Raw genomic sequence first — 26,738 nt, 5'->3', positions numbered from 1 at the left:
TCCCTCTGTAGTCAAGGGAGGAAAACTGCTATGTTCAGGATACTTTCAGCTGTTCTATTTCAAACCTTTAGGATAAGAGGAAATCATGTCCTAAAAGTGCCAGATTCTCACCACTGACTGTGGAAGAGTTCTAAACAAGCAGCTTAAATGTGGACATACATAATGTAGATGCTGATTGCACAGGTCTGACTGCCACAGCCAGATGAAAACATTTTATTAATTCTTACGAAGGATGACATGATTTCAAGTCTAATGCAATGCAACTGCATTTAACACTGAACCTAAATATATACAGTTATAAACCATCCACCTGCAACTGTAAATCAAATTACTGTTTCCAGATGACAGAAATTATAAGTAACATGAATGAAAATATGAAACAAACTGCTTTTCATTTAAGACACTCACCTGATTTCCATTACTAAAGAAGAATTGATTTTCCAACCTTCTACAGCATGCTGGAAGATTGAGGAGCCACCCTTTCGAATTATCTTATCAGAGCTATTGATCATTGATCTGCTCAAACTCAGTTCACCATCTCTGCAATGCAATATATAAAAGACACAGTTACACCCAAGGCTAACTCCAGTTTTAAGTAATTTACATCCCAAGCACCAGCAATATATCCTTTTATTCACCACAAAAATAAGCAATTCTCTCTCTGCTTTCTAAAGCAAATGAGCTGTAACTGTGAAAAAATCTAAGGGACAGCTATATCTAAGAGTTGAATATGCAATTTAAGAGCCTAAATATGTTTATATCTGTAATAAAACAGACGTACAAAAAACTACAATAAGCTACAAATTGTGAACCTGGATGAAACTTTATTATGTTTGTGAGGCAGATTCTGCACTTTTAGGTTCCAAATTTCTAGTACTAAACTAACAATTAAGTGCTAACTTTCAAGCCTTTGCCCAGCAATTGCTGCAAATCTGCAATACTGGCCTAATAGATTTTTTTTGCCTCCTGTTGATACTTAAAGACTTTTATGGACAAAATTCTGGAATTTAATGGCACACAAACCACAAAATTTCCCCATCACTTCCTGAAATTTGTATGCACACATCCAAACCACCCCAATTGTCTTATCATGTCCATCAGTCTTGTAATATTCATAACTTTTGGCAAGGTAACCTTAAAAAATAAAAAACCACAGTGAGTAGTCGGTGAACCACTGAACACCTGATGAGCTATCATAATGTTATCAGTTGAAATATTAGCCAGTAGGGTCACACAAATGGGACAGAGAATCCAAAACACTGCAAGAATGACTTAGAGTGTTAGCAATAAAATCCATTTTTATGTCCATATGTTTCCATTATCTTCCATACCACTCTTAGGTGCCAGAGCAATGTTCAGCTGAGTTCAAACACAGCTATTAATCATAAATATATCAAAGTTGTTGAATCTAACATTATACCATGTAGAATGTCTTGTAACACAGGAATACACAGAACAGTAACATACAGAAATCTCCTTCTCTGTTAAATCAGCATGCTCTGAAATACTGTCAATAACCATAACTTGCAAACAGAACTTCTGACCACAGCCCTTCAAACAATGAAATGGAAAAGATGTGAGACTGTAAGGTTTTCAGGCAATTGCTGACTCTTGTTTTCCTGTGGCTGTAAGTTCTTAAAACAATTGGATCCCAGCCCTCAATAAGAACTACAGCAACATTACTGCAGGATATATAAAGCAGTAATAGCTGGTAAACTATATAGCAGGCTAAACTCAAGCTAACCTGCAATGGGACATTAATTAGGCTAAATTCAGAAAACTGGTAACATGCAGTAATTTCTAAAAAGATCCATCATTGCGAAAGCCTCTATAAGTAACAAACCGGTGTTATACACTTCACCAAAACCAGCCCTGCATTACTCACGGCTCTTTCTCCCTCACCATCCCCTCCACCAACACCCCGCAGCCCTGACATCTCTCCGATGCAGATGTAAGGCTGCCACCTATCGAAAACCTGCAACTTTAGGTACAAGACCTGCGGCAAATTATCTAAATACCACTAATTTGAGAGCACGGGAGGATGCTGCACAAGTCCCTAAATTATTAATGAGAATGTAATTTATACTTTTTGCTATATTAAATTTTTTTATTCCCTAAAATTTTTCCATAATGGTTGTAATAATATTTATTACATCTATACTCCTGCATATATTTTCTAGATGCATTGAGTGCACGCATCTAAAAGAAGATTACCAAAATACATCCAAGTAAAGTTCTCAGTCTAAAGGTACTGAGATGTCTTTAGTTTATTCTGGGTTAAATATTATTTAGCAGACACTTGAACATGAGATAGTTGACAACAACAAAATACATTGCCAACACTTAAAGCGCCATAGCATTTGAAATGTCATTTTCTTCCATATTCACAATTTACATCTGTAGTGAGCTATATAGCTTGTACATTAAAACGGTGTTAAAGTATGTTCTTATGAGCTAAAAGAAGGTCCCAGGCACTTTGTGTTAAAGTACTACTATGAACACAAATGTGCTCACTTACATCCTCCTCTCCCTTTTATTGGCATTGTTCTATTTAATTTTCACTTAAAGTAATATTAAATAAACTAACACATAAAAAGAAAAAAATTTCTCCAGGTAACTCTTCATTGTGTAAATAACTGTGAAATAAAGTTGAGTTACTTTGTATCTTCTAGAATCACTGCAAATCCTGTCATGTAAATGAAACAGCTGCCATAATGTGACAGCAATTTACAGCTTACAGTGTCAGCCTTCACTCTGAACTACCTTGCCTTGGCAACCAATCAGACCAATATCATGAGACAATCTCTTCTCCTGAAGATAGCTCATTAAATAAAGTAACTTCCTTCAAGCATATTCCATATCAGTGGAAGATGACACTGTTTAAGAAACACTGCATTGCACGCAACGTCCGTGTTTCATTACTTGCTTAACCTTTAAAGGGACATTACTGTCTATTTGAATCGGGGGGTGCTTTGCAATTATTGTCCTAGCAAACTTTGCTACGGAAGCACACGGTTTAAGGTTTATCATACAATTTGGAATTGCATATAGTCCATTTTGGAATATCTGGAGTTTACCTGAGGTTTCCCTGATAACCATAAAACGCACCATCCTGAGCATTCATAGTTCTGTATCACTGGTACTTCTGAAAGTAAAGCATCCTGCAGAAAAGTGACTTTGCTCGCCCACACGGCCAGTCAAAAATAACCAAATGTCATGAACCCCTAGTTCTGGAGAAAGGCAAGTGTAACACCAATACTGGCAGCAGATAGTAGCAATACACTTCGGAGTTTTTTTCTGCTTCAGACAGTAACGAATGGGATGACAGGTTGTGAAGAGAAATGATATTTCAACAGCGAAAGTGACTAGCATCATGCTGTACAAGAAGTCTCACTGATAACAAAGAAATAAATATATCACTAAATCATCTGACAGAAGTACACTACATTGCATTTTAAAGTGTTTGTTAAGAACACACATATTATGACAAATTACACTTATTTTCTTTTATTTAATATTAAAACATCAGTTCATTTTAGTACCTTTTCAATTGTGTCAAATCACGTGCAGTAAGCTGGAGGGGGCTTTTTCTTTGCAAACTTATATATGGTAATTTCTGAATAATTTTAACAGCTACCTCTAGTCCAACAGGAAGGAGTACATACTAAGAAACATGGGTATCTTTAATGACAATTCTGCCTCACACACTGATTTTCACGTGTGTTTTCACACACCTATAACCCCAAAATTTTAAACTTCTGTACATCTCCTAAGTCTACAGATAGCTTTGTGGCAGAAGCTGGGGTTACACCCAGGCTGAACAACATGGAAAGATACCAGCAAGTTGTGAAAATCTTGAATAACATGGGAAGCAAACAATGCACACACACAAGTGAGGCAAGCCCCTGCTCCCGGGAAATCCGGGGCCACTGCTGCCCAGCTGTGCCCAGCTGCGCCCAGCTGCCTGTGCCCTGCTGTCGCACTAGACTGCCTGAACAGGGAGGAGGGATGCACTTTCTGTCTTTAACTCTGGGGCCAAGCGGGGACTAAGCAGGCTATAGTTGCCGCAGCTTCCTCCAGGTCTGTACGGGTACTTAGAACCTCCTTATGCCTACTCCTCAAATTAAGGCAAGAGCTTACAAGAAGATGAAAATCTGCTGTGAATGGCATTCTCCCCCCTAGTCGACTTGCAAAAGCAAACAGAAAGCGTGAGCCCCTACTCAGCTTTTGCTGATGTCATTAAGCGATCAAAACATTTATGCAACACTCCCGTGAAAACAAAATCTTATACTCCTCCAAGGAGAAACCCAGCTTGGCTGAAAAATCAAGGTCTCCATAGGATAGCTGCAAGTTGGGAGAAGAATGACGAATACTGGCATTCACATACATAAACACAACGACCGACAAAGAGAAACCTGAGGTGCAAAGAGAAAAATGGCAAGGGACTCTTCGCCTTTTGTTTTCAGCCGAAGACAGGCAGGAGGGGGAAAGCATGTAACGGACGGTTTCAGTGAGGGACCAGAGTTTCCAGCGGAGGAACCTCGGGAGCTAAGCGGAATGACCCACACCCTCCCTGTGCAAGCATCCCTGAGGAGCACTGAAGTTATGTCGAGCTCCCAGGCAGAACTCCAAGGACGGAGGCAGGAGTCACCTGCACCCCGGCAAACTCGCACCTCCCCGACAGGTTCCCAAGGCAGGAAACGAGGCACAAGGCGCTCTGGACCGGAGGGCACCGGGGCATCTACCGACCCCGGCGGGGACGCGGAGGGGACGGCGGGCAGCGACACGGCCGCGCTGCCCACTCGGGGAGCCCTCCCGGCGCGGCGCCCCGCAATTACCCGGCGAGAGGTGCCTCTTGGCGCTCCTCGGTCCGCGCTATTTCCTTCGTCTTATAGAAGATGAGGAGGAGACTTATGGTGCACACAGTCCACCTCTTCCTGACGGAACGCATGTCTTCTGCGAAACGTGGGCCCCCTCCCCCTTTTCCTTTGTTTGTCAGGGGTGTGCGGGGAAACAACTCCTCATGCAGCAAGAATTGCCAAAAACACGGCGATGCCTGGGGTTTTTTTTCCCCCTGGAAATAATTACAGCAGAAAAAAAAAATTAAAACCAAACCAGGCGGGCGCAGAGCCTGGGGGGCTGTTCGGCGTTTAGTTTGTCTCTCTTTCGCCCTGTCCAGCAGCCGGGCGTGCAGGCGGCGGCTCGCTCGCCTCGAGCCGGGGAGACGAGCCCGCGCCGTCGCCGCTGCTGGCCCGCCGAGCCCAGAAGAAAGCTCCGCTCCGGCTCCGCGTCCGGCTCCGCTGCGGCGCCGCTCGGCCCCGGGGGCGCGGCCGGTGCCGCCCCCGGCTCGGCGGGGCGGGCGCGGGCGGAGCGCGGCCAATGCGCGCCCGGCGGGGGCGGTTCCTTGGGAGCGGCGAACAGACGGCACCCGCGGGTCCGGGGAGCGATGGTGAGTACAACCGGGTAGCTGTGTTTGGGGGAGGCGCGGCTTCCGACCCTGGCACATGGCGGGAGTACGCCGATGGCCTGTGGGGCGTCAGAAAGTTCGAGCGGAGGAGCGCCAACGCGGTGCCGATGGAAAGGAACGGTTTTTGTTAATTTTAATTTTTTTTCCCCTCTCTGCCCCAATGGACGGTTGGAGGTTGAAAAGGGCACTGGAGGGAGCCCGCCTTGGCAGCTGCCCCAGCCGCGACAGGAGAAGGTGGGCATGCGGGAGGGGAGCGACGTGGCCCCCGCACACTCCCTGTCAGGAGTTCCGGAGCCAAATCCGCCGCCCGCGCCCCGTTCCCCGGCGTCCTGTTTCACCCACGCGGTCTCAACATATCCATTATTTTCCCAACTTCTGCTAGGGCGGTTTCTCTGCAACTCACAAAAAACCCCCCGAACCCCAAACCGAAACGAAACAAGAAGATCTTAAAAAAGCATAATGCAACCTGAAAAAAATAAATTATTAGCTATATCCGCTTTTCTCAGTATTGTTTTGCTCTCTTCAAACTGACTAGGCTGCCCTGGAACTATGCTTGTGCTCTGTGACAGGGAGCTGCCCACAGCTCTCAAGTTTGCGTTTGTTTAGAAGGCAAGACCAACATCACTTTTCTCCCACGGGGATCCAGGAGGGGTTTGTGACAAATCTAGTGTGACTTCCTTTTCTTGGCTTGGGTTAAGAGCGGGAGCTCATGGGATGACAGAACCTTCCCTGGCTCTATTTGCTCTGATATCTTGTGTCCAGAACTGTTCAGTAACAGACATTTCACAGAAAGATGCAAGCAAATTTGGTGATGTGCAGATTTTTCCATCCCAAGAGAGTATTCCCTCACAGGCATTAGAAGTGAAAAAAGGTTAGAGAAGTTGCTGCTAATAGTTGTTACGTTCTGAAAATCAGTTTTGTGTAGTAGGAAGGGTTTACTTGAGCTTCAGTGGAATGGAATGGAAACTGCAATTTCCTTCCACACAAACCAGATCAAGCTGGTCTTTCTATGCTTTTCTCTGCTATGGCTCTGATGACCTAGTGTCAGAAAGTGACCTCTAAAAGGCATTAGCAGCAAAAGGAGAAAAGCCCATTTCATCTGTGATAGTGAAATTCAAATTATAATATAATTATACTATAATTGCTGACATACATTCTTTTCTAGAAAAAAAATGATTCAATGCAAAACTCTGTTTAATACTACTGTAAAAATGCATCACATGTTCAGCTGAACACTTCGGATTCCATCAGTGTTGTTAACCCTGTTGAGTGTCTGCAATACGCTTTTTTATACATTAAATAATTTTTATATATTAGATTATTTTTGTAGTTAGATGGACTCATCATCAGTAGGTGTTGAAAATGAGGATCATTTGGGATACAAAGGATCCCAAATTCACCTCCCTTCAGAGGTGATTTTGCTGGGTTCCACCCACAGCTACCAATGGCAGCTTACACTGTCAGCTACAGCAGCCCTTTGCCAGGCCATGTGCACATTCAGAAAGCAGTGTGCCTTCACCTTCTTCTTCTCCACCTTCTGCTGCACTTCCTCCTCCCTGAAGATTAAAACCCAGCTCCACTGTTGCTTCCTAGGAGCTAATCCTCTTCCCACACAAGGAATCTCTGCCTGCATCCAAGGGACTTGAGAACTGATGGCGATGGTGGTCAAGAGGTGCCTTGCCCAGCAGTGCACTTTTCTTTCTCTGCTCACTCTGGTTGCACCCAGTCTGACTGAATGTGACCTCCATCACCTGTAGGGGCCAAAAAAGTTGACTTCAAGCTCCAAACCATCAAGACTCTAAAACTTTTATTCAGTTACTGGAAAGCAAAACTATCTACGCTTGATTAAAATATGGAGAAAAGCACTTCTCCAAAAGCACAGTGTGTTCAATAGCCTGTGGCATTTTCCTGAAAATTCGTGCTGTTCCCATGCCTGTCCTTCTACTATCATGAAAACAGACTTCTGGGTCAAAAGCAGATGTGGGATCCTGAGGGAACCCAGATCATCCACTGCAGTGATTCAGCGTCTTCACCTTCTGTGCGTGCTAATCTAAGCTCTGAGATTATCTGCATAGCAGGGTCCCAGAGTCACAGGAGTTGCTTAAAAGTGGATCCAGGGCAAGTTCCTAATTTCTTCATTGCTCTGCAAAATCAGTACCAAGTTTTAATTCAGGAATAACCTTACAGCTGTTATTGCAGTGAGGAAGATCCCTCGCTTAGCTGCTCTGTCCTCTCTTAGGGCATTATTCCTGATATAGTCTTACATATAATCTCTGTAATGTACTCAAGTAACAGGCAGACACATATAGTGTATAGGTGTATACATTTCATTTGGTACATTTCATTTGTAATGATTAAATTTATTATTACACAAAATGAGTTTACTGTACAGAGAGTTCAAACATTCATCTAGTACTTCACCAATTCCTTTAATTATCTTTCTTTAATGCATCATCAACAGCACTTCATAACTCTATAACAGGCAATCTAAATTATGCCTTGAAATTATTTCCTCTCATGTGGTCTAATGATATTTAAATAATGAATGACAATTATATCAAATAGTATGGTTTATTTCACATAAATTGGAGGAATGGTTTAGCTCTGTGAACCCAGAAACATGTTCAGTAAATACTATTTCATGGCAGCTGGTGATGACAGTAAAATTTCTTTCATGAAGACTACTGGAGGAGCAAAAATGTGAATAATAATCATGCATTTAAGCATTTCAAATTTCAGAGTGCTAATTAGTTCCTACGGCAAAGAGTTCTTGAAAGGCTGCATTTCATGCTGAAGAAAGTACCTAGAAACTTGAAACATTTACATTTGTTAGTGCATATTTCCATATAAAGTCCTTTTTGCATTAAGAGTATTTCATGTTGTTTGTGGGTGCCCAGAAATATCTTCTGAATTACTTCAGTCTTTTTTTATCACTGAGGATAGAGAAACTCTAGAAGAGGTTTGCTGGGGAGGCTGTAGCATTTGCATCACTAGTAGTCTTTAGGAATAAGTTGCACAAATCTCTGGATTTTTAACTAAAGGAGGAAGGATGGATGAAATAAATTTTTCATCTCCCTTCTAACTATTTTCTTAATGTATAATTTTAATTCAAATCTGCTCAAATCACAGCAAATATAGCTGATTCCTATATAGTATTTTTTAGCAAAATGCTGAATCAACGTTGTGGAATGGTCATAAGTTTATACATGCTTTTGTTTCAGGAATAGGCTTGGTTGATGCTCCCTTCTTGCATTTGCTTAACAATTTTAATTCTGTATTTAATAGTATTAACTATTTGAATTTTTTTGTTAAAAAAACCTACTTAAAATAATGAATAATACTTTGTCAAATTTTTAAGTACTACTGCTACTCAGATCTGTTGTCATGCAGAGATCAGTATCCTCCAGTATTTTCACTGATGGCTCAAGAAAAGGCACCGGACATCCCCATTGTTACTGAGAGTTAACGTGCACAGAACACTAAAACTTTGCAGAATTGCAAATTTGAATATATTCTATGCTTCTGTTTATCATAATCTATACATACTTTCATTAAAGTGTATTCCTCTTTGAAATATTATCTAAGTCAAATATTACATTTTTAGCAATACTGGCATTCCAAATAGCAGCATTTCAAATACTTCACCTTTATAGTCAACAGAATTAAAGATTGTGCACTGAGCTGCAGTTTTGTATAGTTACTCCACCATATAGGTGGAGGTTGGTGGTAATTAAATTTCTCTTGATGTTCAGAGACACAAAATGCATGTCAGAATCCATATTCAAATTCACCTCCCCTTTCATTTTTGTGTCTAACATCCAATGATGACTTGGTGTTTGCAATTGCCTTGCAGAACAACCACAGGATGAATAGTATGGAGACAGTGAAGATATGCTTACCTGAATTTCTCAGCCATTTCTTGTGGGAGACCAAGAGAAGTTCAATTATGAAATGTGGAAAACAGAAATAGATGTCTGCAAGGAGATCTGCGGGACTCCCAAAAACAATGCCTTTAGCACATTTAAATGACTGCTTGGACTGTTGTGATTCTATACCCAAGTTTATGTTTTAAGCACATTGTATTTCTACCCCCCGTTTTACCCTATTTTCCAATTATCATAAAAATCCCCATTGTTCTGTATTCCCTGTTATTCCCCTTTTTCCTTATTGGCTGTTCAGTGCTGCATTGCAGTCTTTCCTTAAATGGCTAACCTGTTGTTTCCATTTGCTAACCTGTTGTCTATCTCCCCGTCAATCTTACCATCCGAGGAGATGAGGCTGCCTAGGTAATTGATGATTATTCCTTTCCATTTATGGTTATGTCCAACCCCTACTTTCCTAATATGTATCCTATTAGCATGCTCCTCCCTAGCTCCACCTACCCTTCCAGCACCTTCCATCCTTCCCTTATATAAGCCAGCGCTGCCTTTCAATAAAGGGCCATTTCATCCTCTAACTCCAGAGTGGTAGAACCCTTATTTCCCACTGGGCTGCATCAATTTCTTGTGTGCCTGTGTCAGGAAGAGAGCATATTTTTCTCCAGAAGAAGTTTTACAGCAATTCCAAAGAAAGTGTTAGAGCTAAATCCCAATGAAATCAAATTCTCTGTTTTATATTCTTTTGTACAGTAGTGTATTTACTCAGTGCACAGGTGCCCAGATATAGTTGCAGTGTAGCAGAAAGGAAAAATGTTAATTTTGGCGCATACAACATTGCGTTTATTGCATTGCAAATTTCTCTGATCCATGCACACTTTTATATTCTAGTAAAATATAAACTATGTCCACATTTCAAGCAGAGTAATCGTGCAAGTAGGGGCCAATCTAAAAGAAGACATTGTCAGTTGTCATGATCTTCTCCTTCCTTTTGTGACATAGGATATTTCAAAAGTCCCACAAACATTCGTTATAAAAATGCTAATATTATGCTAATACAGGATGGCTCTCAGCTACTATGCCTTTCAGGAGGGGTAGAACCTCACTACTTTAAATCAAAATGACTATTGTCTTCCTTCCTAGGGACTGTATGTGTGAAATTTGGTAATGATGAGCTGCACTATTTACCATAGCCTTTTCATTCAGTCTCAAGACAATTTGCCCTTAGGAAAAATAGCCAACCTGTATATTTTGCAATTGGGATGAACAGAAAAAATAGGGAACAGAAATAAGGGTTAGAAAACACTAGAAAACTAACAGAAGAGAAAGAAAGAAGAAAAAGTAGATATAGAAGAAGGATGAGGGTGAAATGATTAAGGGATTGGCAGCTGGGAGAGATGGAAGCAACTATACCTAGTCCAATTAAGAAAAAGGGAGAAAAAGTTGAGAGTCCAGAAAAGGTATAAGAAACTACTTAAATGGAGAAACATGCCTGAATAGCCTGAGGTAAGAAATGCATACAGCTGTGTCTCCTTTTTGTCTTGATTTGTCCATCCTGCGAGAATGAAGTCCTTGTCTTCCTGAACCTGAACCTATGTTCACGTTCTAAATTCACTTCGTTGTTCAGATACAATTCTGGTTTGGAGTCTGAATGAATAACCCATCTTTCTAGAACATAAAACATGGCTCAGCTAGGAGACTGCTTTTTACTTAGATGTTTCTTTTAGGTCAAATGAAAGAAAGTCCAGTCAATTTCTCGCCATATGTCCATCCTTGCAGTTTAATGATTTGTAAGTTGTAAACACATCTAAAACATAGATGGATAGATGATTTCAACTCCAAAAAGCAATCCTCTTTCTGGTTACACCAAACCTCCAACTCCTCTCTTCATTAGGCAACAAGGTGCCTTTTCCTTCAGACTTTGAAATTAGCCCTCATTGTTTAAGTGTACCCTGGTAACACTGTTGGGAATGAATCCAGAAAACCTGCACTACTGTCCAGCCCCACCTAGGCATTCCTTGTGAGTCGTAGGATATGACTGAGAGTTTTAAAGGACTGTGAACACCTTCTTGTGATGTTACTTGAACAGGCAGTGGGTAGTGGGGTTAGTTCTGATTTTTTCATGCTTGCTCATGCCTGCAGTGAAATCTTGGTCCAAAGTGGCTCCTATTAGGTTTTAAGGTTGGGGGTTAGGTTTGGGGTGAGAGGTTAGGGTTGAGTTTAGAGTTAAAGTTAGGGTCATTAGGATTAGGGTTATGGCCTTTACAGTTTAGAGTTATGGTGGTAGGGTTCAGTGTTAGGGCCTCGGGGTTGTGGGTTGAAGTTGGGAGTAGGAGTTGTGTTTCAGATGAGGTTTAACTCAACTGCATCAAATCTGTTCTGTTTTCAGGTGGCCTCAGATCAGTGATCCAGTAGAGTTCCTTACTCCATGGAACATCAGAAAGACCCCAAATTGTTTGTCCTGTATACTGGTTTATCACTCTTGAGGAAAAATCACTCTTGAGGAGAAAAGACAACGCAGAAAGAATCACGTCTTGCAGAATGTACCACCTAAGGAGTCCTTCTGCTGTGCCTTTTGCAACTTTCGTGTCTATCTCGTATTGGCCTTTTTAGTCACCAGCGCGCTTGTAACAAATGTGGGTAGAGCCCTTCCCAAATCTTCTTTCGCGAAGCTTAGCCATGATACTGGTTTTGATTGGGGTAGAGATAATTTTCGTCACAGTGGCTGGTATGGAGCTGTGTTTAGGATTGATGATAATAAGAGATGTTTTTGTTATTGCCGAGCAGCGCCAAGTGTTTTCTGCATTGCATACTGCCACACTGGCAAGGAAGTTGGGAGTGTGTGGGAAGATGGAAGGAGACACAGACAGGAATATTACAGACCATATCTGACATCATGCCAAGTATATAAAGTGAGAGAAAGGGGGGGGAATGTTTGGAGTGATGGTGTTTGTCATCCCAAGTAATTGTCCATGTCCCACCTACCTGTCCATGGGAAGCTGTGAATTAATGCCTTCTTTCACTTTGCTTGTGCACATGGCATTTGCTTTACTTGTTAAACTGTCTTTATCTCAAACCGTGAGTTTTCCAGCTTTTACCCTTCCAATTCTCTCCTCTGTCCCACAGAAGAGGGAGTGGCTGTGTGGGCCTTGGTGGCTGCCTGGGTTTAAACCATGACACCCTGTATTGGTGCCATGGTGTTTTCAATACCCCTCCCGAGTTAGAGAGACCAGACTTAAGCACATAATTCTGTTCTTGCAAATTCATTTAACATAGCACAAAAAGTCCAGGGTTGTTTTTTTCTTCTGTACTTTAGGCAAGCTTCTAGAGCTTAAAGACCTGGGACTTAGGTTTCCACACAGCCCAGACTCATGCACAAAATACAGCACCACAGTACCTACTCAGAGGCAATGTTGGTTGGGTCTGCCTGAAATTTTAAGCACTGCTTTCTGTTAAGAGCCAATAGGCAAACACAGAACAGGGAACTGTGTGATTAATTGTAGCTAAGACATGTTGTCAGCACAGCTGCTACCAGTCTGCTCTTCAGTTGTTACTGCAGAAATTAAGTATAAGGAAGTATCTTGAAGTCATAATAATACTTGCTTTTTATCTGTTAATGTAGAGCTTGCATGTTGGTTGTTTTTTTTTTTCCAAGTGAGTAACTGTGGTTGTAAAAACAAGGGAGAGACAACATTAAATGACTATTTCTTTTATTTGGAGGCTATGTTTTAGTTTCATCTATTTATAACACTTTGTAACTCATTACTGCATGCAGAGAAAATGTATTTCCTAAATACGCTGTAGTGAAATTATTAGAGATTACTTCATGAATTTTCCATGTCTGAGAACTGGAAAGAGATTTTCTGAGGAGCTAAATGGTGGATTGTGAGGTTTTATTATATTTTAATAACAGTGAATGGCCTCCCAGTGAGAACGATAATTTTACTAAAAGTTTCCAGCAGGATACCCACTTAGACTATATAGATTTGAAGACGGGGAAAGAAGCTTTTTGTCTGAATTCAAACCACAGCAGGAACCACTCAGTCTTTGGGAACCAATTCCCATTTTTATTATTGCTGTTTTTAATTTTGCTTAATTTAATGGTGGTTGAACTGTATAGTTCGACACTACAGAATTGCCTGGCTTTTATTGCTTTGTTTTTGATAAAGTCTTACAAAGGGGGTTCACATATGCCTTCAGCTGTATTGTCTGACATATCTCCTTGACAGTTACACTTGGAGGCATTTGCTGAGTGTGACCACATCTTGTTCAGAATTTTTTTTCCTCTTTTATTTTTTTTCCCTAAATGGAATAGCATAATTCAACATCACTTTTATAGTATCTTTATAAGTTTCAACAAAAAGAAATCTTCTCCATGCCCAAAACTGAATTTCTAGTAATTGGGAAAAGTCAGAGCTACCAGTAATTTAGCCTGTTCTGCACTCACCTGGCATACACAGGATTTGGACTCAAATCCCTGTTGAAGATTGCTGTCTTCCTAGCAACTTACAGACCTTGTATGGGCAGATGAACAAGCAAGCCCTGTTTGTTGACAGCAAAGATACCTTAACATAATCTCATATTTGCTGCAGACAAACGCATGCATGCAAACTGTTACTACCTAACAACTAACAGATGCTTAGTTCACAGTATACCCTCTTTTGTGGTAAATTATTTGTGAAGCCATATTCTCAGCCTGCATTGGTATGATCAAGTTCATTTTTAATGACTGCTTTCAATGGCAGTTTTACAGTATAAGTAAGACAAAGTGGTTTACAATATGGCCTAGCACTTAAAACAGAAGCCCCCCATCTACCACATTCCAAGAAGGCCTGTAAGTAGTAGCCTCTTCAGGACAAGTCCTCTCTAAAATGCAGTAATGTCCATATATTTTTTATTTCTCTGAAAACTGTGGTATAGTATTCCAGTCACAGATGATCAGGGTCCTAGGTATTTAAATTCCCGTGGGAAAGCCTGCCTCAAAAACTGCAATCCACACAGAAAACATCAACCAGGGGAAGAAAAACCCACAAGGAATCTACATTTCCCAAGTGTCACCCAGGTCAGTGGGCAGACATATGAAGCAGATCTAAGGTTGAGTTTCTGACTCTGCTGAAGGTGGTGTTAAATTCTGATTGACTTAGGAGGGTTGGGTTATCGCTTCAGGTCACGTAACTTCCAGTCCTATACTTGAGATAGGCAGACCTTAAATGTAATAGACATATCAAGAAAGATATTTCAGAATTTTACTTAGTATATTTCTTTAAATCTCTTAGACTAAAAAGTTTAAAAAATTACAAATAGTGAAAATGTGTCCTATAGAAATTGCAGTAAAAATATAATCCTATTAATTGTCATTTCTCAAAGATAGTATTGAGGGAAATAATTTTTACCATATTTTGATGACTCAGGAAAAGCATACAAAATCTTAACCAGTCACAGTTATAAAAGTCCTTTAGAAGCTTTTCAGTGTTAAGACTTTTTAATTTGAAGAAATATAAACACTGTATCAATTTCAGAGACTTATTCTTTTGAGTGTTAAAAATATGATTTGCATTAAATAAAAGGCAGAGAACTTTTTGCTTTTGCTTAGACAACTTTATTTTTAGTGCTCTTTAAAGGAAATTATGTCACAAAATCAAAAATACCTATTTTTTATAGAAACAAATAGCATAACTGGTTTTATAGTTCAAGAAAAGCTATGAATAGTAAATTTGATTACCAAGCTTATGACAGACTGTGAACTTTAATATTAAAGCAAAAGGAATATTTGTTTTTGAAGTCATTGTTTCAGCCCTGACCGAATAAAGTCATGTGTGAAGGGAAAAAAAATTGTATATGTATAGACACACACTGTGAAGTGCTGTAAGTCACAAGATGTGAATATTCTCTAATTACAGAATTACAGCAGAAGAGACAAATCTGAGTCTGAAATGCTTGAATAGGAAATTGCTACTTACCTGGGCAGAATTTTTAGAACTTATTTTCACATATCAATTTTTTCTGACTGGAGAGTGTGAAAATTTGTGTTGATCTTAGGCTAGAGACAGGTGTATGATTAATCGAGATTTGTACCCAGAAACAAGTAATTTGAAATTATTTTTCTCAGCTGCTGCAGAATGCTGTAGTCTGGTTGTGTGCTGTCAAAGGAGAATTTCCACAATGCAAAACACAGATGTGCCACATCTAGGTCTGTACTTCATGTCCATGTCCTTTCCTCAAAATAAAAAAATGCCAAGTAGAAGGAAGAGGAGACAGAAGAGAGATGTAGTGTCAGTCCTCCCTGGCAGTAACTGGAAATTGCTTTGTAGTGAGGTAAGTCCAACTAGCCCAAGCTCTGGTACAGAGCACTAAAACATCCTGTACTCTCAGAATAAGGAAGAGCTTAGGAAGCCCTTTTGTCAACAACAATATAATATTTATGATGAGTTCCAGGTTTTTTCCCCAAAATCAATGGTTTTAGGATTTTATAGTATATTATGGGAGTATCTCTTAGTAAAAGTGCATTGCCACTCAACTTTCATAAACACTGATGTGTTAGCCCATTTTAACTCTACCATTACAAATGGGATTTAGCATCACCTTTCTCTGAATCTTGGGCTGGACAAGTTAAAGCTGGACATGTCTCACACCAGAAGCATTTCTGTCAGCATCTCAGATTATAAAGATTTGAGCTGTGCATCTTGCAAAGCATCATTTTTAATGGTTCTAGAATTCAGGCTAATGATTTTCAAGAAAAACTTGATTATTTGTAGGGAATCTAGTATTTTTGCAGTCTGGGGAAGTAAACAAGTAAGTGATGAATGAGCTCAAGCTGGCTGCAAAAAAATCCTCATTCTTTGCTAGGTTAACTTTTATCCCAGCTGTGCTGTTTTGTGCTCTTCCGCAGTGAAATTCTTTCTATAGGGCAACCCAAAAAGCAATTTGATGAAATGAACTTTCTCCAGATGAAACATTGTTGTGTGTTCACAGACCTCTTTCTCCACTGACTGATCCTATACCATACAAATGCTCCCTTTTTTTTTGTCCACAATAGATACATCTTTTCTGGCAGGCTAGCAATTCTTGGGGTTTGTATATAGAATGGGTTTTGTCCTTTGTCCTGACTTCTCAAATCTAGTCAATTACCACTGCACTGCTTTTTTGTTTTGCCTTGTCTGCTATACAGCATAGGGAGTTTTTTTGTCTGATTGAATTGTGTGTAATTTGCTCAGTATCATCTTTATATTTGGCTTAGTGATTGCTTCCTAAAGGCTGGGAAATGTATTCGAACTCTGGTAAAATGAATTTGATCCTTTACCATTCAAGTGAAAGTAGCATTTTGTAGGGTGAAACTTTTATAACCAAGCTGAATAATATTCCTTAACAGTAGAGTTCTGTATTTAAGCGTATCTCATTCTTGTATTCCACCAGAGAGATGAAAGTAGAAGTGAAAATGCTGCATTTCAGCACGCTCTGCAGCAGTCCTCTTTATCCATAGGTGCTGACCAACCCATGCAAACTCTGACATATGTCTTGCATCTCTATTTCCATGTGCCATCTAATGCCCTGGCTTGTGGTCTGTCACAGGCTATATATCTTCATCTACTTGATTTTGATATTTACAATTCAAGATCAGAACGTTTTTGGTTTAAGCCAACTTGAACTCACAGTCATTGTATCAAAGTACTGTTAATTCTTATCTCCAAGTTTCTTCTTGGTCCAGTGAGTTTTATTAGGTTTTATCTATCTCTTTGTTTAGTGGGCTGCTCCATACTCCAACTGCTGTCATCTCTCTCAAGAAGGATTATTTTAATCAATTAAGACTGTAAAACTTACTATTTAGTAATTTAGTTTTACTTTTCAATTAAAAACTATTACTTTGGTATGTTCTCCTTTCATTTTAAGTAAAGCAGACCTTTGATTTCTGCCTCAGGTCTCAAGTGAATATTAACTGAAGCCACTACTTCAGTCAGCACCTTACAATTACCACATTTTAGGTCTGCTGGAGCTCTTATCTGTCCTCTCCTTCTAGCCACTGCATTTCTATGTGTCCTGTGGGAATGCTCTTCTGTGGGCAGGCAGTTCAAGGCTTCTCTGCCCTTTCTCATGTAAGAGTGACACTGGCAGTCACTTGTGTGTGTGTGACTTGTCTTGTGTGTTGATGATATCCTTTCTTAGACTTTCTGTATCTGAGAAGTGAAGCGATTTAAAAACAGACTCTGATTGAAGCAGTTCTTCTTGTGTTCGTTCTTCTAAACTGTTTAAATGAGGTTGAAGCAGGAGGGCAGGACTCTCAGCAGCAGCCAAAGTGAATATCTGGGCTTTTTTGTCCTTCTTCTAGAAAGAAATGAAAGGTAGAAAAGAAAATTCAGCTCTGTTGCTCTTTTAAATATGCTTCAATTCCTAGTGATTTCCTTCAGTGTTAAAACAATGCATCCTTTTGGATGATTTTCTCACCAAGCTTCTGGATGATGTAACTAAAGAGATCTGTAGAAGTAGATGTTTGCTTCAGCAGTTTTCAGCAACAAAGGTAACACCCTATACCATGAGACATTTGACCAAGCCCAGAAAATTAGAATTTTTCCTCTTGCTATCACTATGCCACATTTCCGTTACATGGTTTGAGAAACAAAACAAACACTTAGCAAAGGTGAAATAAAGCCTTCACAGTCCCTCCCACCTCTGTACGTCTGAGCCTCTGTAAAGCTTTTTTCTTCTTCTTAAAGCGAATCACAATGTAAAGAAATTGTATGTGTGAAATTCTACACATTTAAAGACTCAGGAACAAATGAAGTGTTCGTCAGGAATGGGAAAAAATGCTAGACTAAGTCATTCAAAATTTAAATAATTCTTTAACCCATGCATAAGATGTTATTTTGGGAGGGAAATGCAAGATGCCCTGTGAAACTGCAGACCTGTCTTTCTATAAACCTGCAATATAGCTAAGTCATACATATTTGAATATCCCAGTCAGAAGTCAGTCACTGATCACATGTAGTATGACATGAAAGGCCACATACCAAGTTAGTGTGAAGAAAGAGGCTTGCTCTGCAAAATTTTGAGAAATACCTCCAAGGCTAGCAAAAACCATGCTTCACAAATGCAAGTAGAGGAAGAAAGAAACTCTACGTAATTAAACATAGATATAATCAAAATCATAGAAGGGTAAATCACTGACTGAAACAAGGTGTCTCTGCAATAAATGGTCAGTCCTCAAAGCAAAATGCCTAGTGCTACAGGACAAGGAGGAACAGATCACACAATCTGTAACAGAGGAATTAACAACATGTGCTATTTAAAAAATACTACTGACAAAAAAAACCAAAGAATTTGAGGTTGGTAGTGATGCAGAAGCATTTTTTTGTTAGGATTCATTGTAGGTATACAAGAAGACATCCTGTGATTATCTCATTTTTTTTTAATTTAATGGCCAGTCTTCGCGAGCGAAGATTTGGGAAAGGTCATTAACCCTTCGAGCCTGCGCAGTGGATTTTTTAGGTGAGACACAGCGTGCGCTGAACTGAGCCCACCCTTTAATCCTGAGGTTCATCTGCCGGGGCCGAGCAAACTTGGACAGTGGCAGTGAGGTCCCCAGGACGTAGGTTTGTTTAGAGTGACCTTCTCTTAGATGGATTGCCTCACAGGGCTGACGAGCTCCATCTGCCCGGGGGGCTGGGAATCGAACCCGGGTCGCAGCGGTGAAAGTGCTGCACCCTAACCACTAGACCACCAGGGGCCCCTCTATCTCAGACTAAATATCAAGAAATAGGCTTCACATAAAGACAGCAATAAACTATTTGATGAAAGACTATCCACCAGGGACTGCCCAGGAAAAAAGAGAAAGTGGAGATTCAGTTTTGTAAAATATTAAGAAAAAAATTGGCCCATTCTCCTTAACTTAAAGCACCTGTCATAAGATGGTACTATGCATGCCCATTTGAAGAAGTTTTTGACTCAGTCGGGCTTCCTAGGGTTTTAGAAAGCAAGACAGTGGTAGAAATAACATCTGCTCGTTAAAGGGACAGGGGACATAGACAAGGTGGAGATGCTTAATACTTTCTTTGCCTCTGTCTTCAAAACTGATGATGGGCTTAGGGGGTCCCTAGACTGGAGGACCAGGTGTCCTAGTTAGGACAGCTGAGACCAGTTCATCACTGGATGGGTGTAACCCAAAACTGTGTATTCTATAGCCTTCCATGCCATTTCCCAGAAACTGGTATCAATGAACCATTTACACCATCTGCCCATAGAGCCTGACTCCTCAGGCTATAAACTAGGTGCTAAGAGGCCTGCGAGATGGGAGTTGCTCTTGTCCTCACACCCATTAAGAACCCCCCCACCCTGAGGAAGGTACTGAGCATTCCTGCCTGAACTGGAAGATACATAATCTTGGAGTCTTGGGACCTTTTTAACCACTCATGGGATCCAGGGAAAGACTGCAGATCACCGCTCTCAAGCAGACTGCAGACCACCACTCTCGACTGGACTGCAACCACCACTTTTCAAACAGACTGCAATCACCACTCTTGACCAGGCTGCAACAGCACTCTCACCAACAGGTTTTCCCCTCTCCTTTTCCTTTGGACTCAGGGGGCCCAATGAGCACCACTCTGTTCATGCCCCAGGGTGCTGGGTTATATATTTGGGTTTTGTGGGTTAAAACCAATTGTTTGTCTGTATAATCATACTTATTGTATTATTTTATTAAATTGTTATTCTGATTTATAATCTCTCTTTTGAGTTGAGTTCATTTCCCCTGCTGGTTTACCTTTAAACCAGCACACCAGGACTGTGAGAATGAGCAACTCCCAGTTGACCCTGAATTTATGAAGAATCATATGATGGGCTTATGATGGGCTGATGATGGGCTGGATCCAGCTGGATCATTGTAAATCTACGGGACCTGATGGCTTCATCTGAGAATGCTCAAAGAGCTGATTGATGTCACTGTGAGGCCTCTCGATGATTTTTGAATGGTCTTGGTAATCTAGAGAGGTCTCAGTTGACTGGAAGCTGGTGAACATTGTCCCACTTTTCAAGAAGTGCAAGAAGGATGACTCTGGAAACTACAGGCTTGTTAATCTGCCTTCAGTGCCTGCTAGGTTATGGAGAAGATTGTTCTGGGAGGTATTGAAAAACACTTGAATGACAACACCAGCATGCCACATTGGTCACAGCCAGCATGGCCTCATGAGAGGAAATTCTCCTTGTCAAATCTGATTTCCTTTTATGACAAGGTCACCCACCTCAAGGGAAGCCAGTTCGTGCAATCTTTTTACATTTCAGTAAAGCTTTGGATACCATCTCTTATAGTATCCTTACGGACAAAATGTCCAGCACACAGTTGGATAAACACATCATGTGATGGGTGACCAAGTGGCTAATGGATTGGGCAGAAAGGATTATAACGAATGAGGTAACATCTGCCTGGCAACCTGTCACTAGTGGGGTTACACAGCGCTCCATCTTGGGCCCTGTGCTCTTCAACATCTTCATAAATTACTTGGATGCAGGACTTGAAATGATACTAAGATAATTTGTAAATGATACTAAATTTGGAGGAGCTGTTGACCCTCTCAAATGCAGGGAGGCCCTGTAGAGAGACCTCGAGAAATTGGAGGACTAGGCAGTCGCCAGCCATATGAAGTTCAACGAGGGGAAGTGCTGGATTCTACACTTGGGATGGGGCAACCCCAGATGTACAGAGAGACTGGGGAATAAGAGGCTGGAGAGCAGTGCCGTGGAAAGGGACCTGGAGGTCCTGGTTGATGGCAAGTTGAATATGAGTCAGTAGTGCCCTGGCAGCCAGGAGGGCCAATCATGTCCTGAGGGGCATCAGGCAAAGCATCACCAGCTGGTCGAGAGAGGGGATTGTCCCTCTCTGCTCTGCGCTGGAGTGGCCTCACCTTGAATATTGTGGCAGTTTTGGGCACCACAGCACAAGAAGAATCTAAAGGTATTACAAAGCATCCAAAGGAGGGCTTTGAAGATGGTGAAGGGCCTTGAGGGGAAGCCATATGACGAGCGGCTGACGTCACTTGGTATGTTCAGCCCAGAGAAGAGGAGACTGAGGGGAGACTCTGTCCGGGTGTGCAACTTCCTCAAGAGGGAAAGTGGAGATATAGGCACTGGTCTCTTCTTTGTGGTGACCAGTGACAGGACCTGAAGGAATGGCATGAAAATGTGTCAGAGGAGGTTAAAGTTAATTAGTAGAAAAAGGTTCTTCACCCAGAGGGTGGTTGAGCACTGGAACAGGCTTCTCAGAAAAATTGTCACAGCACCAAGTCTATCTGAGTTCAAGAAGCATTTGGACAAGGCTCTCAGGCACATGGTGTGACTCTTGGGGCCATGCAGGACCAGGCGTTGGACTGTGAGGATCCTTGTGGATCCCTTCCAACTTAGAATATTGTATGATTCTGTGAAGGCTTAAATTATCTTTTTCCCGGATGCATTTTGCTTTTCCATAGTAAGCTGAACTATTTTATTACTCAGGACTTCAAACTGTTTTAAAATTTTAGGCAAAATATTAGTTCAGTTGAACAGTCCATTCCAATAATTTTTACCATCGGCAGACCTAAATAAGTTTGCCACACAAAAGATTGAGGACAATGCACTGTTTGAAAAGCACTTCTGTTTATAGGAAATGCCCTACACTAAGTTGTCTTTAATGTGTCTAGGTTAACTTTGGCCCACTGGAAAAAATTAAGTCTCTTCTCCTACTAAGACTTTTATATATACTCAAACACAGATTTACTTTTGTTGAAACATTTTTATCTGAGCAGTAATTGAATCTCTGATTCTGATGTGGTTGAAATACTACCCTCGTCACCTCAGTTTTCTCTCCTTTCATTTTAGTATTCTCAGTTCAACCTAAAGGCAATTAGATTCACTTAAACAAAAAAAAATTACTACTGCTCCCCTGCATACATGCAATGGCTATTAGAGAGATTTTTTAGGAGTCATTTCCTGATGACTGGCTTTGTGGACACTCTCATCTCTAGCCATTAGATTAAACCAATGTACTTATAGACATGTAGACATGTATCAGGCACCACAGTTAGATTTTATATACTGACCAGTGCTTGTGACCATGTTATATGAAGTGATTCATGTTTCAATATCAAGAGTGTTCTTTACTCCTGTTTATACTTGGACTATGAACAGCACAATAGTTGCTGTGTTCTCTTACAACTCCAACTGGTGTTAGAAGTATGTCTTCAGAGAAGACTTCCACACTTTACATATGGCAGAGAAAATCAGACATGTTTAATCTTCAGTAGACAATGTTCTCAGGACATTTAGCTATGCTTACAAAACAGCAAGCACATAAAGTGAGATAGACCTAAGCATTGCATGGCACTGTGTAGTGGACTGCATATATTATGACTGAAGTCATAATTCATAATATTACATTCATAATTTTTTTTTAAATTTTGGATAGAGCTTTTTTTAATCACAAAATGTTGGAAAGGATTTCAGAATAAAGCAGCCCATTTAGAATGCTGTTTAGTTCTTACATATAATATTTGTATTTCTATGTTTTCTTCAGATTCATTGTGGGGGTTTTAGGCCCTTCTGTGTATGTGTGTGTTTTTGGGGTTTGGGGTGGTTTTGGTTTGGGGTTTTTTTGGTGCATTTAAGAACAGATGGAGAAGCTTTTAAAATGGCATAGTTCTGTTCACAATCTAAAATTACTAACAAGGTGCATATGTGATCCAATATTTATAGAAATAAATACACATTAAGAAGTGTCAAATGTAGGAGGGTTTTTTTCATTAAAATCCATATTCAAGTTCTTTGTTTCAAAAAAAAAATGCATCTAATGCATACATTGGAATAAGCAGAAGACTGCAGCTATCACATTATTTTCAAAGCCTTCACTTTGGAAGGACTCTCACAATGCAGATATTTAAGCAACATTCTACATTACTTATATGGAAAGTTTCAACAAGCTGTTGAATTAATCAATCAAGAATTCAAATTGCCAAACCAGAGCAGAACAAAGCCAACATTACAGAAGCTACCTCAGTCTGCACCCGTTCTTACCACATGATCTGAAAAAGGGAGAATCAATTAATATCTGACTTGGATTTTACCCTAATGCCATCCTAAGTACCTACTCATCATCAGTCCTTGTCCACTGGCTGTGGACATGTTTTCAACTCCGGGGCTTGGATTAAAGACTCAGGGTAAACAGTGGTCTAAAGCATTAATCCCATCATCTAAGCATAGATTCCAAATGCAAAAATCACAAAAGTAGACTGTTAATGCGCCCTGGTGAGAATGAGGGTTTGACCACGAAGTGTAAGAGGTGAAAAGTGATCCTTTATTTAAGGGCAGCACCGGCTTATATAGAGAATCGAAGGAAAGTGCTAGAAAAGAAGGCAGAGCAAGGGAGGAGCATGTAAACCAGGGACATATGAGGAAAAAAGGGAAAGCCATAAACTCCTTGTATGGCTAACCATATAAGGGATGACCAAATAAGGGAATGCTGCAGTGCAGCAGCAGGGAACCAATCAGGGACAAGGGGATAACAAGAGGTATAGAACCATGTGGATTTTTCAAAAACTTATGAAACTGGGGTACATAAAAGGGATAAAAATACAACTCTTAATAAACAGAAATTTAAGCACTATGTCACAACAATCTCAGTCGTTCACTTGAAGGTGTGCCACAGACTACCTCTTCTCTCTTCCATATTTTGTATGCTTTCTCCTCACGGCCCCCGACAGACTGTGATGTTAATACTGTATTTTATTTGAACAGTTTTCAGGAGAGCATGCTCTGAGAATATCTGTTATGTCAGATCCTCAAAGTCAAGAGAAATAGTTTACCTTCTAGTATGTGAATGAATTACAAACCTGGCAGTTAAATAAACCTAAGCTCTGAGTAATAACTCAGAAAACATACAGCTGGATGAATTTCAAAGTGTACAGGTGCTTAGTAACTCCATGTTTAAGTAGAGTCTAAACATCATGTTTTAATATTAAAGTGCTTGAACGATTCTGCCAAAAAACCCCAGCTAAGTCCTTTTGTATGTCTACCACACATGTGGTTTTTTCAATCTATTACTAAAGCATTTTTGCTTCTTTTTAAATATTATACTTGGGGTTAGTTTTAATGTGTTAAAATTAAATACTTACACTTTTTTGGTCCCCGTGTAGACCTAGTTTAGAGAATCATTTACATCATAACAGTTTTCTAAACATAGGTGCTTTTTTCAGTCAAGACCAAGAAAAACCCAGAAAATAAAAATGTATTTATTGAATTGCTGAATTCTTTAATACTATCTCTCCCTGTTCTCAACATGTCTTCCATACATTTATTATTAATTCTTCACCCAATAATGAGGAATTGCCATGTCACTAAGTTGCAGCCTTATCTTAATATACAAAAAGATTATGTATGTCTGCAGATGACCTTGCTCTTTGAAGTAGCAAAACACGTAATAGCGAAAGGTCTCCCCATTTGTCAGCCTCAGCTTTCTAATAGCTGCAACAAAGAAATTCCATTCTGGTTTTCAATCACAGACTCTGTGGACTGATTAGACTTCTGGTGGGCCATATCATTCAGACAGTATTTAATCTTTGATGTTCAAGTAGAAAACAAAAGAAAAAATGGATAAGAAAAAAAAAGTGTATATCATCACATTCACTAATAAACTTCAATTTCCACCTAAATTCCCAGTTGTATGTGATTTCTATTTTTTAATAACTTATGTCTAATGCCATATGACCTGTAGAGCTCTCCTTCTTTTCTGTGCTAAATGTGCTGTAAATCACTTTTTCTCTTCAGTTAAATTTGGAAACATGTCGGTATGTACACACATTGACAAATGGAATGACAGGTTATTTTAAACCTTAGCTGAGAATCAAAAATTAAGTCAGGACTTCGCAAAGTCTATTTTCAATAAAAGAAAAACAAAGTAAGTTTCTTCTTTCAGTAAAGTTAAAATACTATAATTTTGTCAGGAACATGAGTAAAACAGGCTGATCACTTTCAAATTTGTCAGGGCTTCAATTATTCCTAGCTGTTATAGTAATAGACTCTGAAAGGTCTGACCTGCTAAAGATGAAATAAAATTGCTGGTACCTATTTTGCTTTTCATTTATGTGAAAATAATTCCAACTTTTCTGAATTTATTTCAGAAAAATTAACATTATTGAAGTATTAGGGGAGAAATTTTAAACACACAGCCTCAGGACCAAAAGAAAATATATGATGTAAATGGGACAAACTTACTGTTAGATCAATTCAGCCTCTAGAGCCTTTCTTTTCTTGTAAATTACCTTTTTTGTTATTATAAGGTTTTTCTCTAAATGACCTACACTGAATTCAAGGTGAAGATGGATCTTTAAATACCAAACCCAGGCAATCTGTATACTTCTGATTTATCCGAAATAACCTCTTGTACTTCCTTTTACAATTCCAGACAGGGATCTCATTCCTTTGCCTCTAGTGCACTTTAGCCTAACCAAATGGACACAGAAATTATAATGGCCAGTCTTCGCGAGCAAAGATTTGGGAAAGGTCATTGACCCTTCGAGCCTGCGCAGTGGATTTTTTAGGTGAGACACAGCGTGCGCTGAACTGAGCCCACCCTTTAATCCTGAGGTTCATCTGCCGGGGCCAAGCAAACTTGGACAGTGGCAGTGAGGTCCCCAGGACGTAGGTTTGTTTAGAGTGACCTTCTCTTAGATGGATTGCCTCACAGGGCTAACGAGCTCCATCTGCCCGGGGGGGCGGGAATCGAACCCGGGTCGCAGCGGTGAGAGTCCTGCACCCTAACCACTAGACCACTAGAGGCCCACACAGAAACTGGAAACACAGTTACTACACAAAAAACTTTAGCACTGGATCATATAAAGAAACAAAACAAAAAACAAAGCCTTTTTTCTATTCTAGTTAGCTTTGCATGTAGCTAACTCCTTTTGAACTAAAGTAGATACTTAGCAGACTTAAGGGGTTTTTTACCAGCTACAGGGAAGTCTGAGATTGCGTGAGAGTGATGTGATCAATGAACACATTAGAAAAATTCATCATTGTTACTTACCAAGATAACTGTCTATAAAGCGTTATTTTAAACTTCATCGTAATCCTTTTAATATATGTTATACAACTCTTATTTTAAAAACTGCATTTACTTCCATGGCAATGTAGTATGAAGGGATTGAGTGCAGTAAAGCATCTGTTAGAGTTGCAATTTGAGAGAATAGAGTCATGACACAATTTAATTGCTTTACTTTCATATAACAATGTGTCATAAAGTTAATGTGTTCTAGTTAATGCTCTCCTTACATTTTCATTGAAAGTTACTACTATAGAAACATGACATGAATGTTGAACAGTAAAGATATTCACGACTGGAGCTGAAACCAAGAGTGCTAACTGTTGGAGCTAATGGGTATATTTGG

At 40.0% G+C, this 26,738-nt stretch overlaps 1 protein-coding gene and 1 long non-coding RNA gene across 2 annotated transcripts in view; one reads left to right on the top strand and one right to left on the bottom strand.

Annotated features, from left to right (window-relative positions):
• Positions 1 to 6,150, bottom strand: part of ST8SIA4 (ST8 alpha-N-acetyl-neuraminide alpha-2,8-sialyltransferase 4) — a 59,609-nt gene extending 53,459 nt beyond the window's left edge. Inside the window, exons 1-3 of the mRNA XM_017812755.1 lie at positions 6,093 to 6,150; positions 4,839 to 5,074; positions 409 to 540 (exon numbers count right to left, since the gene is read on the bottom strand). Of these exons, the coding sequence (XP_017668244.1) occupies positions 409 to 540; positions 4,839 to 4,951 (245 nt within the window). The 5' untranslated portion in view covers positions 4,952 to 5,074; positions 6,093 to 6,150. The remainder of the gene's footprint in view (positions 1 to 408; positions 541 to 4,838; positions 5,075 to 6,092) is intronic.
• On the top strand, positions 5,428 to 9,882 carry LOC108496234. The gene is made up of 3 exons (XR_001874396.1): positions 5,428 to 5,449; positions 5,642 to 5,701; positions 9,321 to 9,882. It is a non-coding gene; the product is annotated as an uncharacterized LOC108496234 (long non-coding RNA).
• The last annotated feature ends 16,856 nt before the right edge of the window (positions 9,883 to 26,738 follow it).

This window comes from Lepidothrix coronata, unplaced genomic scaffold, assembly GCF_001604755.1.
Source record: "Lepidothrix coronata isolate B3197 unplaced genomic scaffold, Lepidothrix_coronata-1.0 Scaffold37, whole genome shotgun sequence".
In the NCBI taxonomy this organism is placed as follows: Eukaryota; Metazoa; Chordata; class Aves; order Passeriformes; family Pipridae; genus Lepidothrix; species Lepidothrix coronata.
This window is presented reverse-complemented; position numbering and strand designations above follow the sequence as displayed.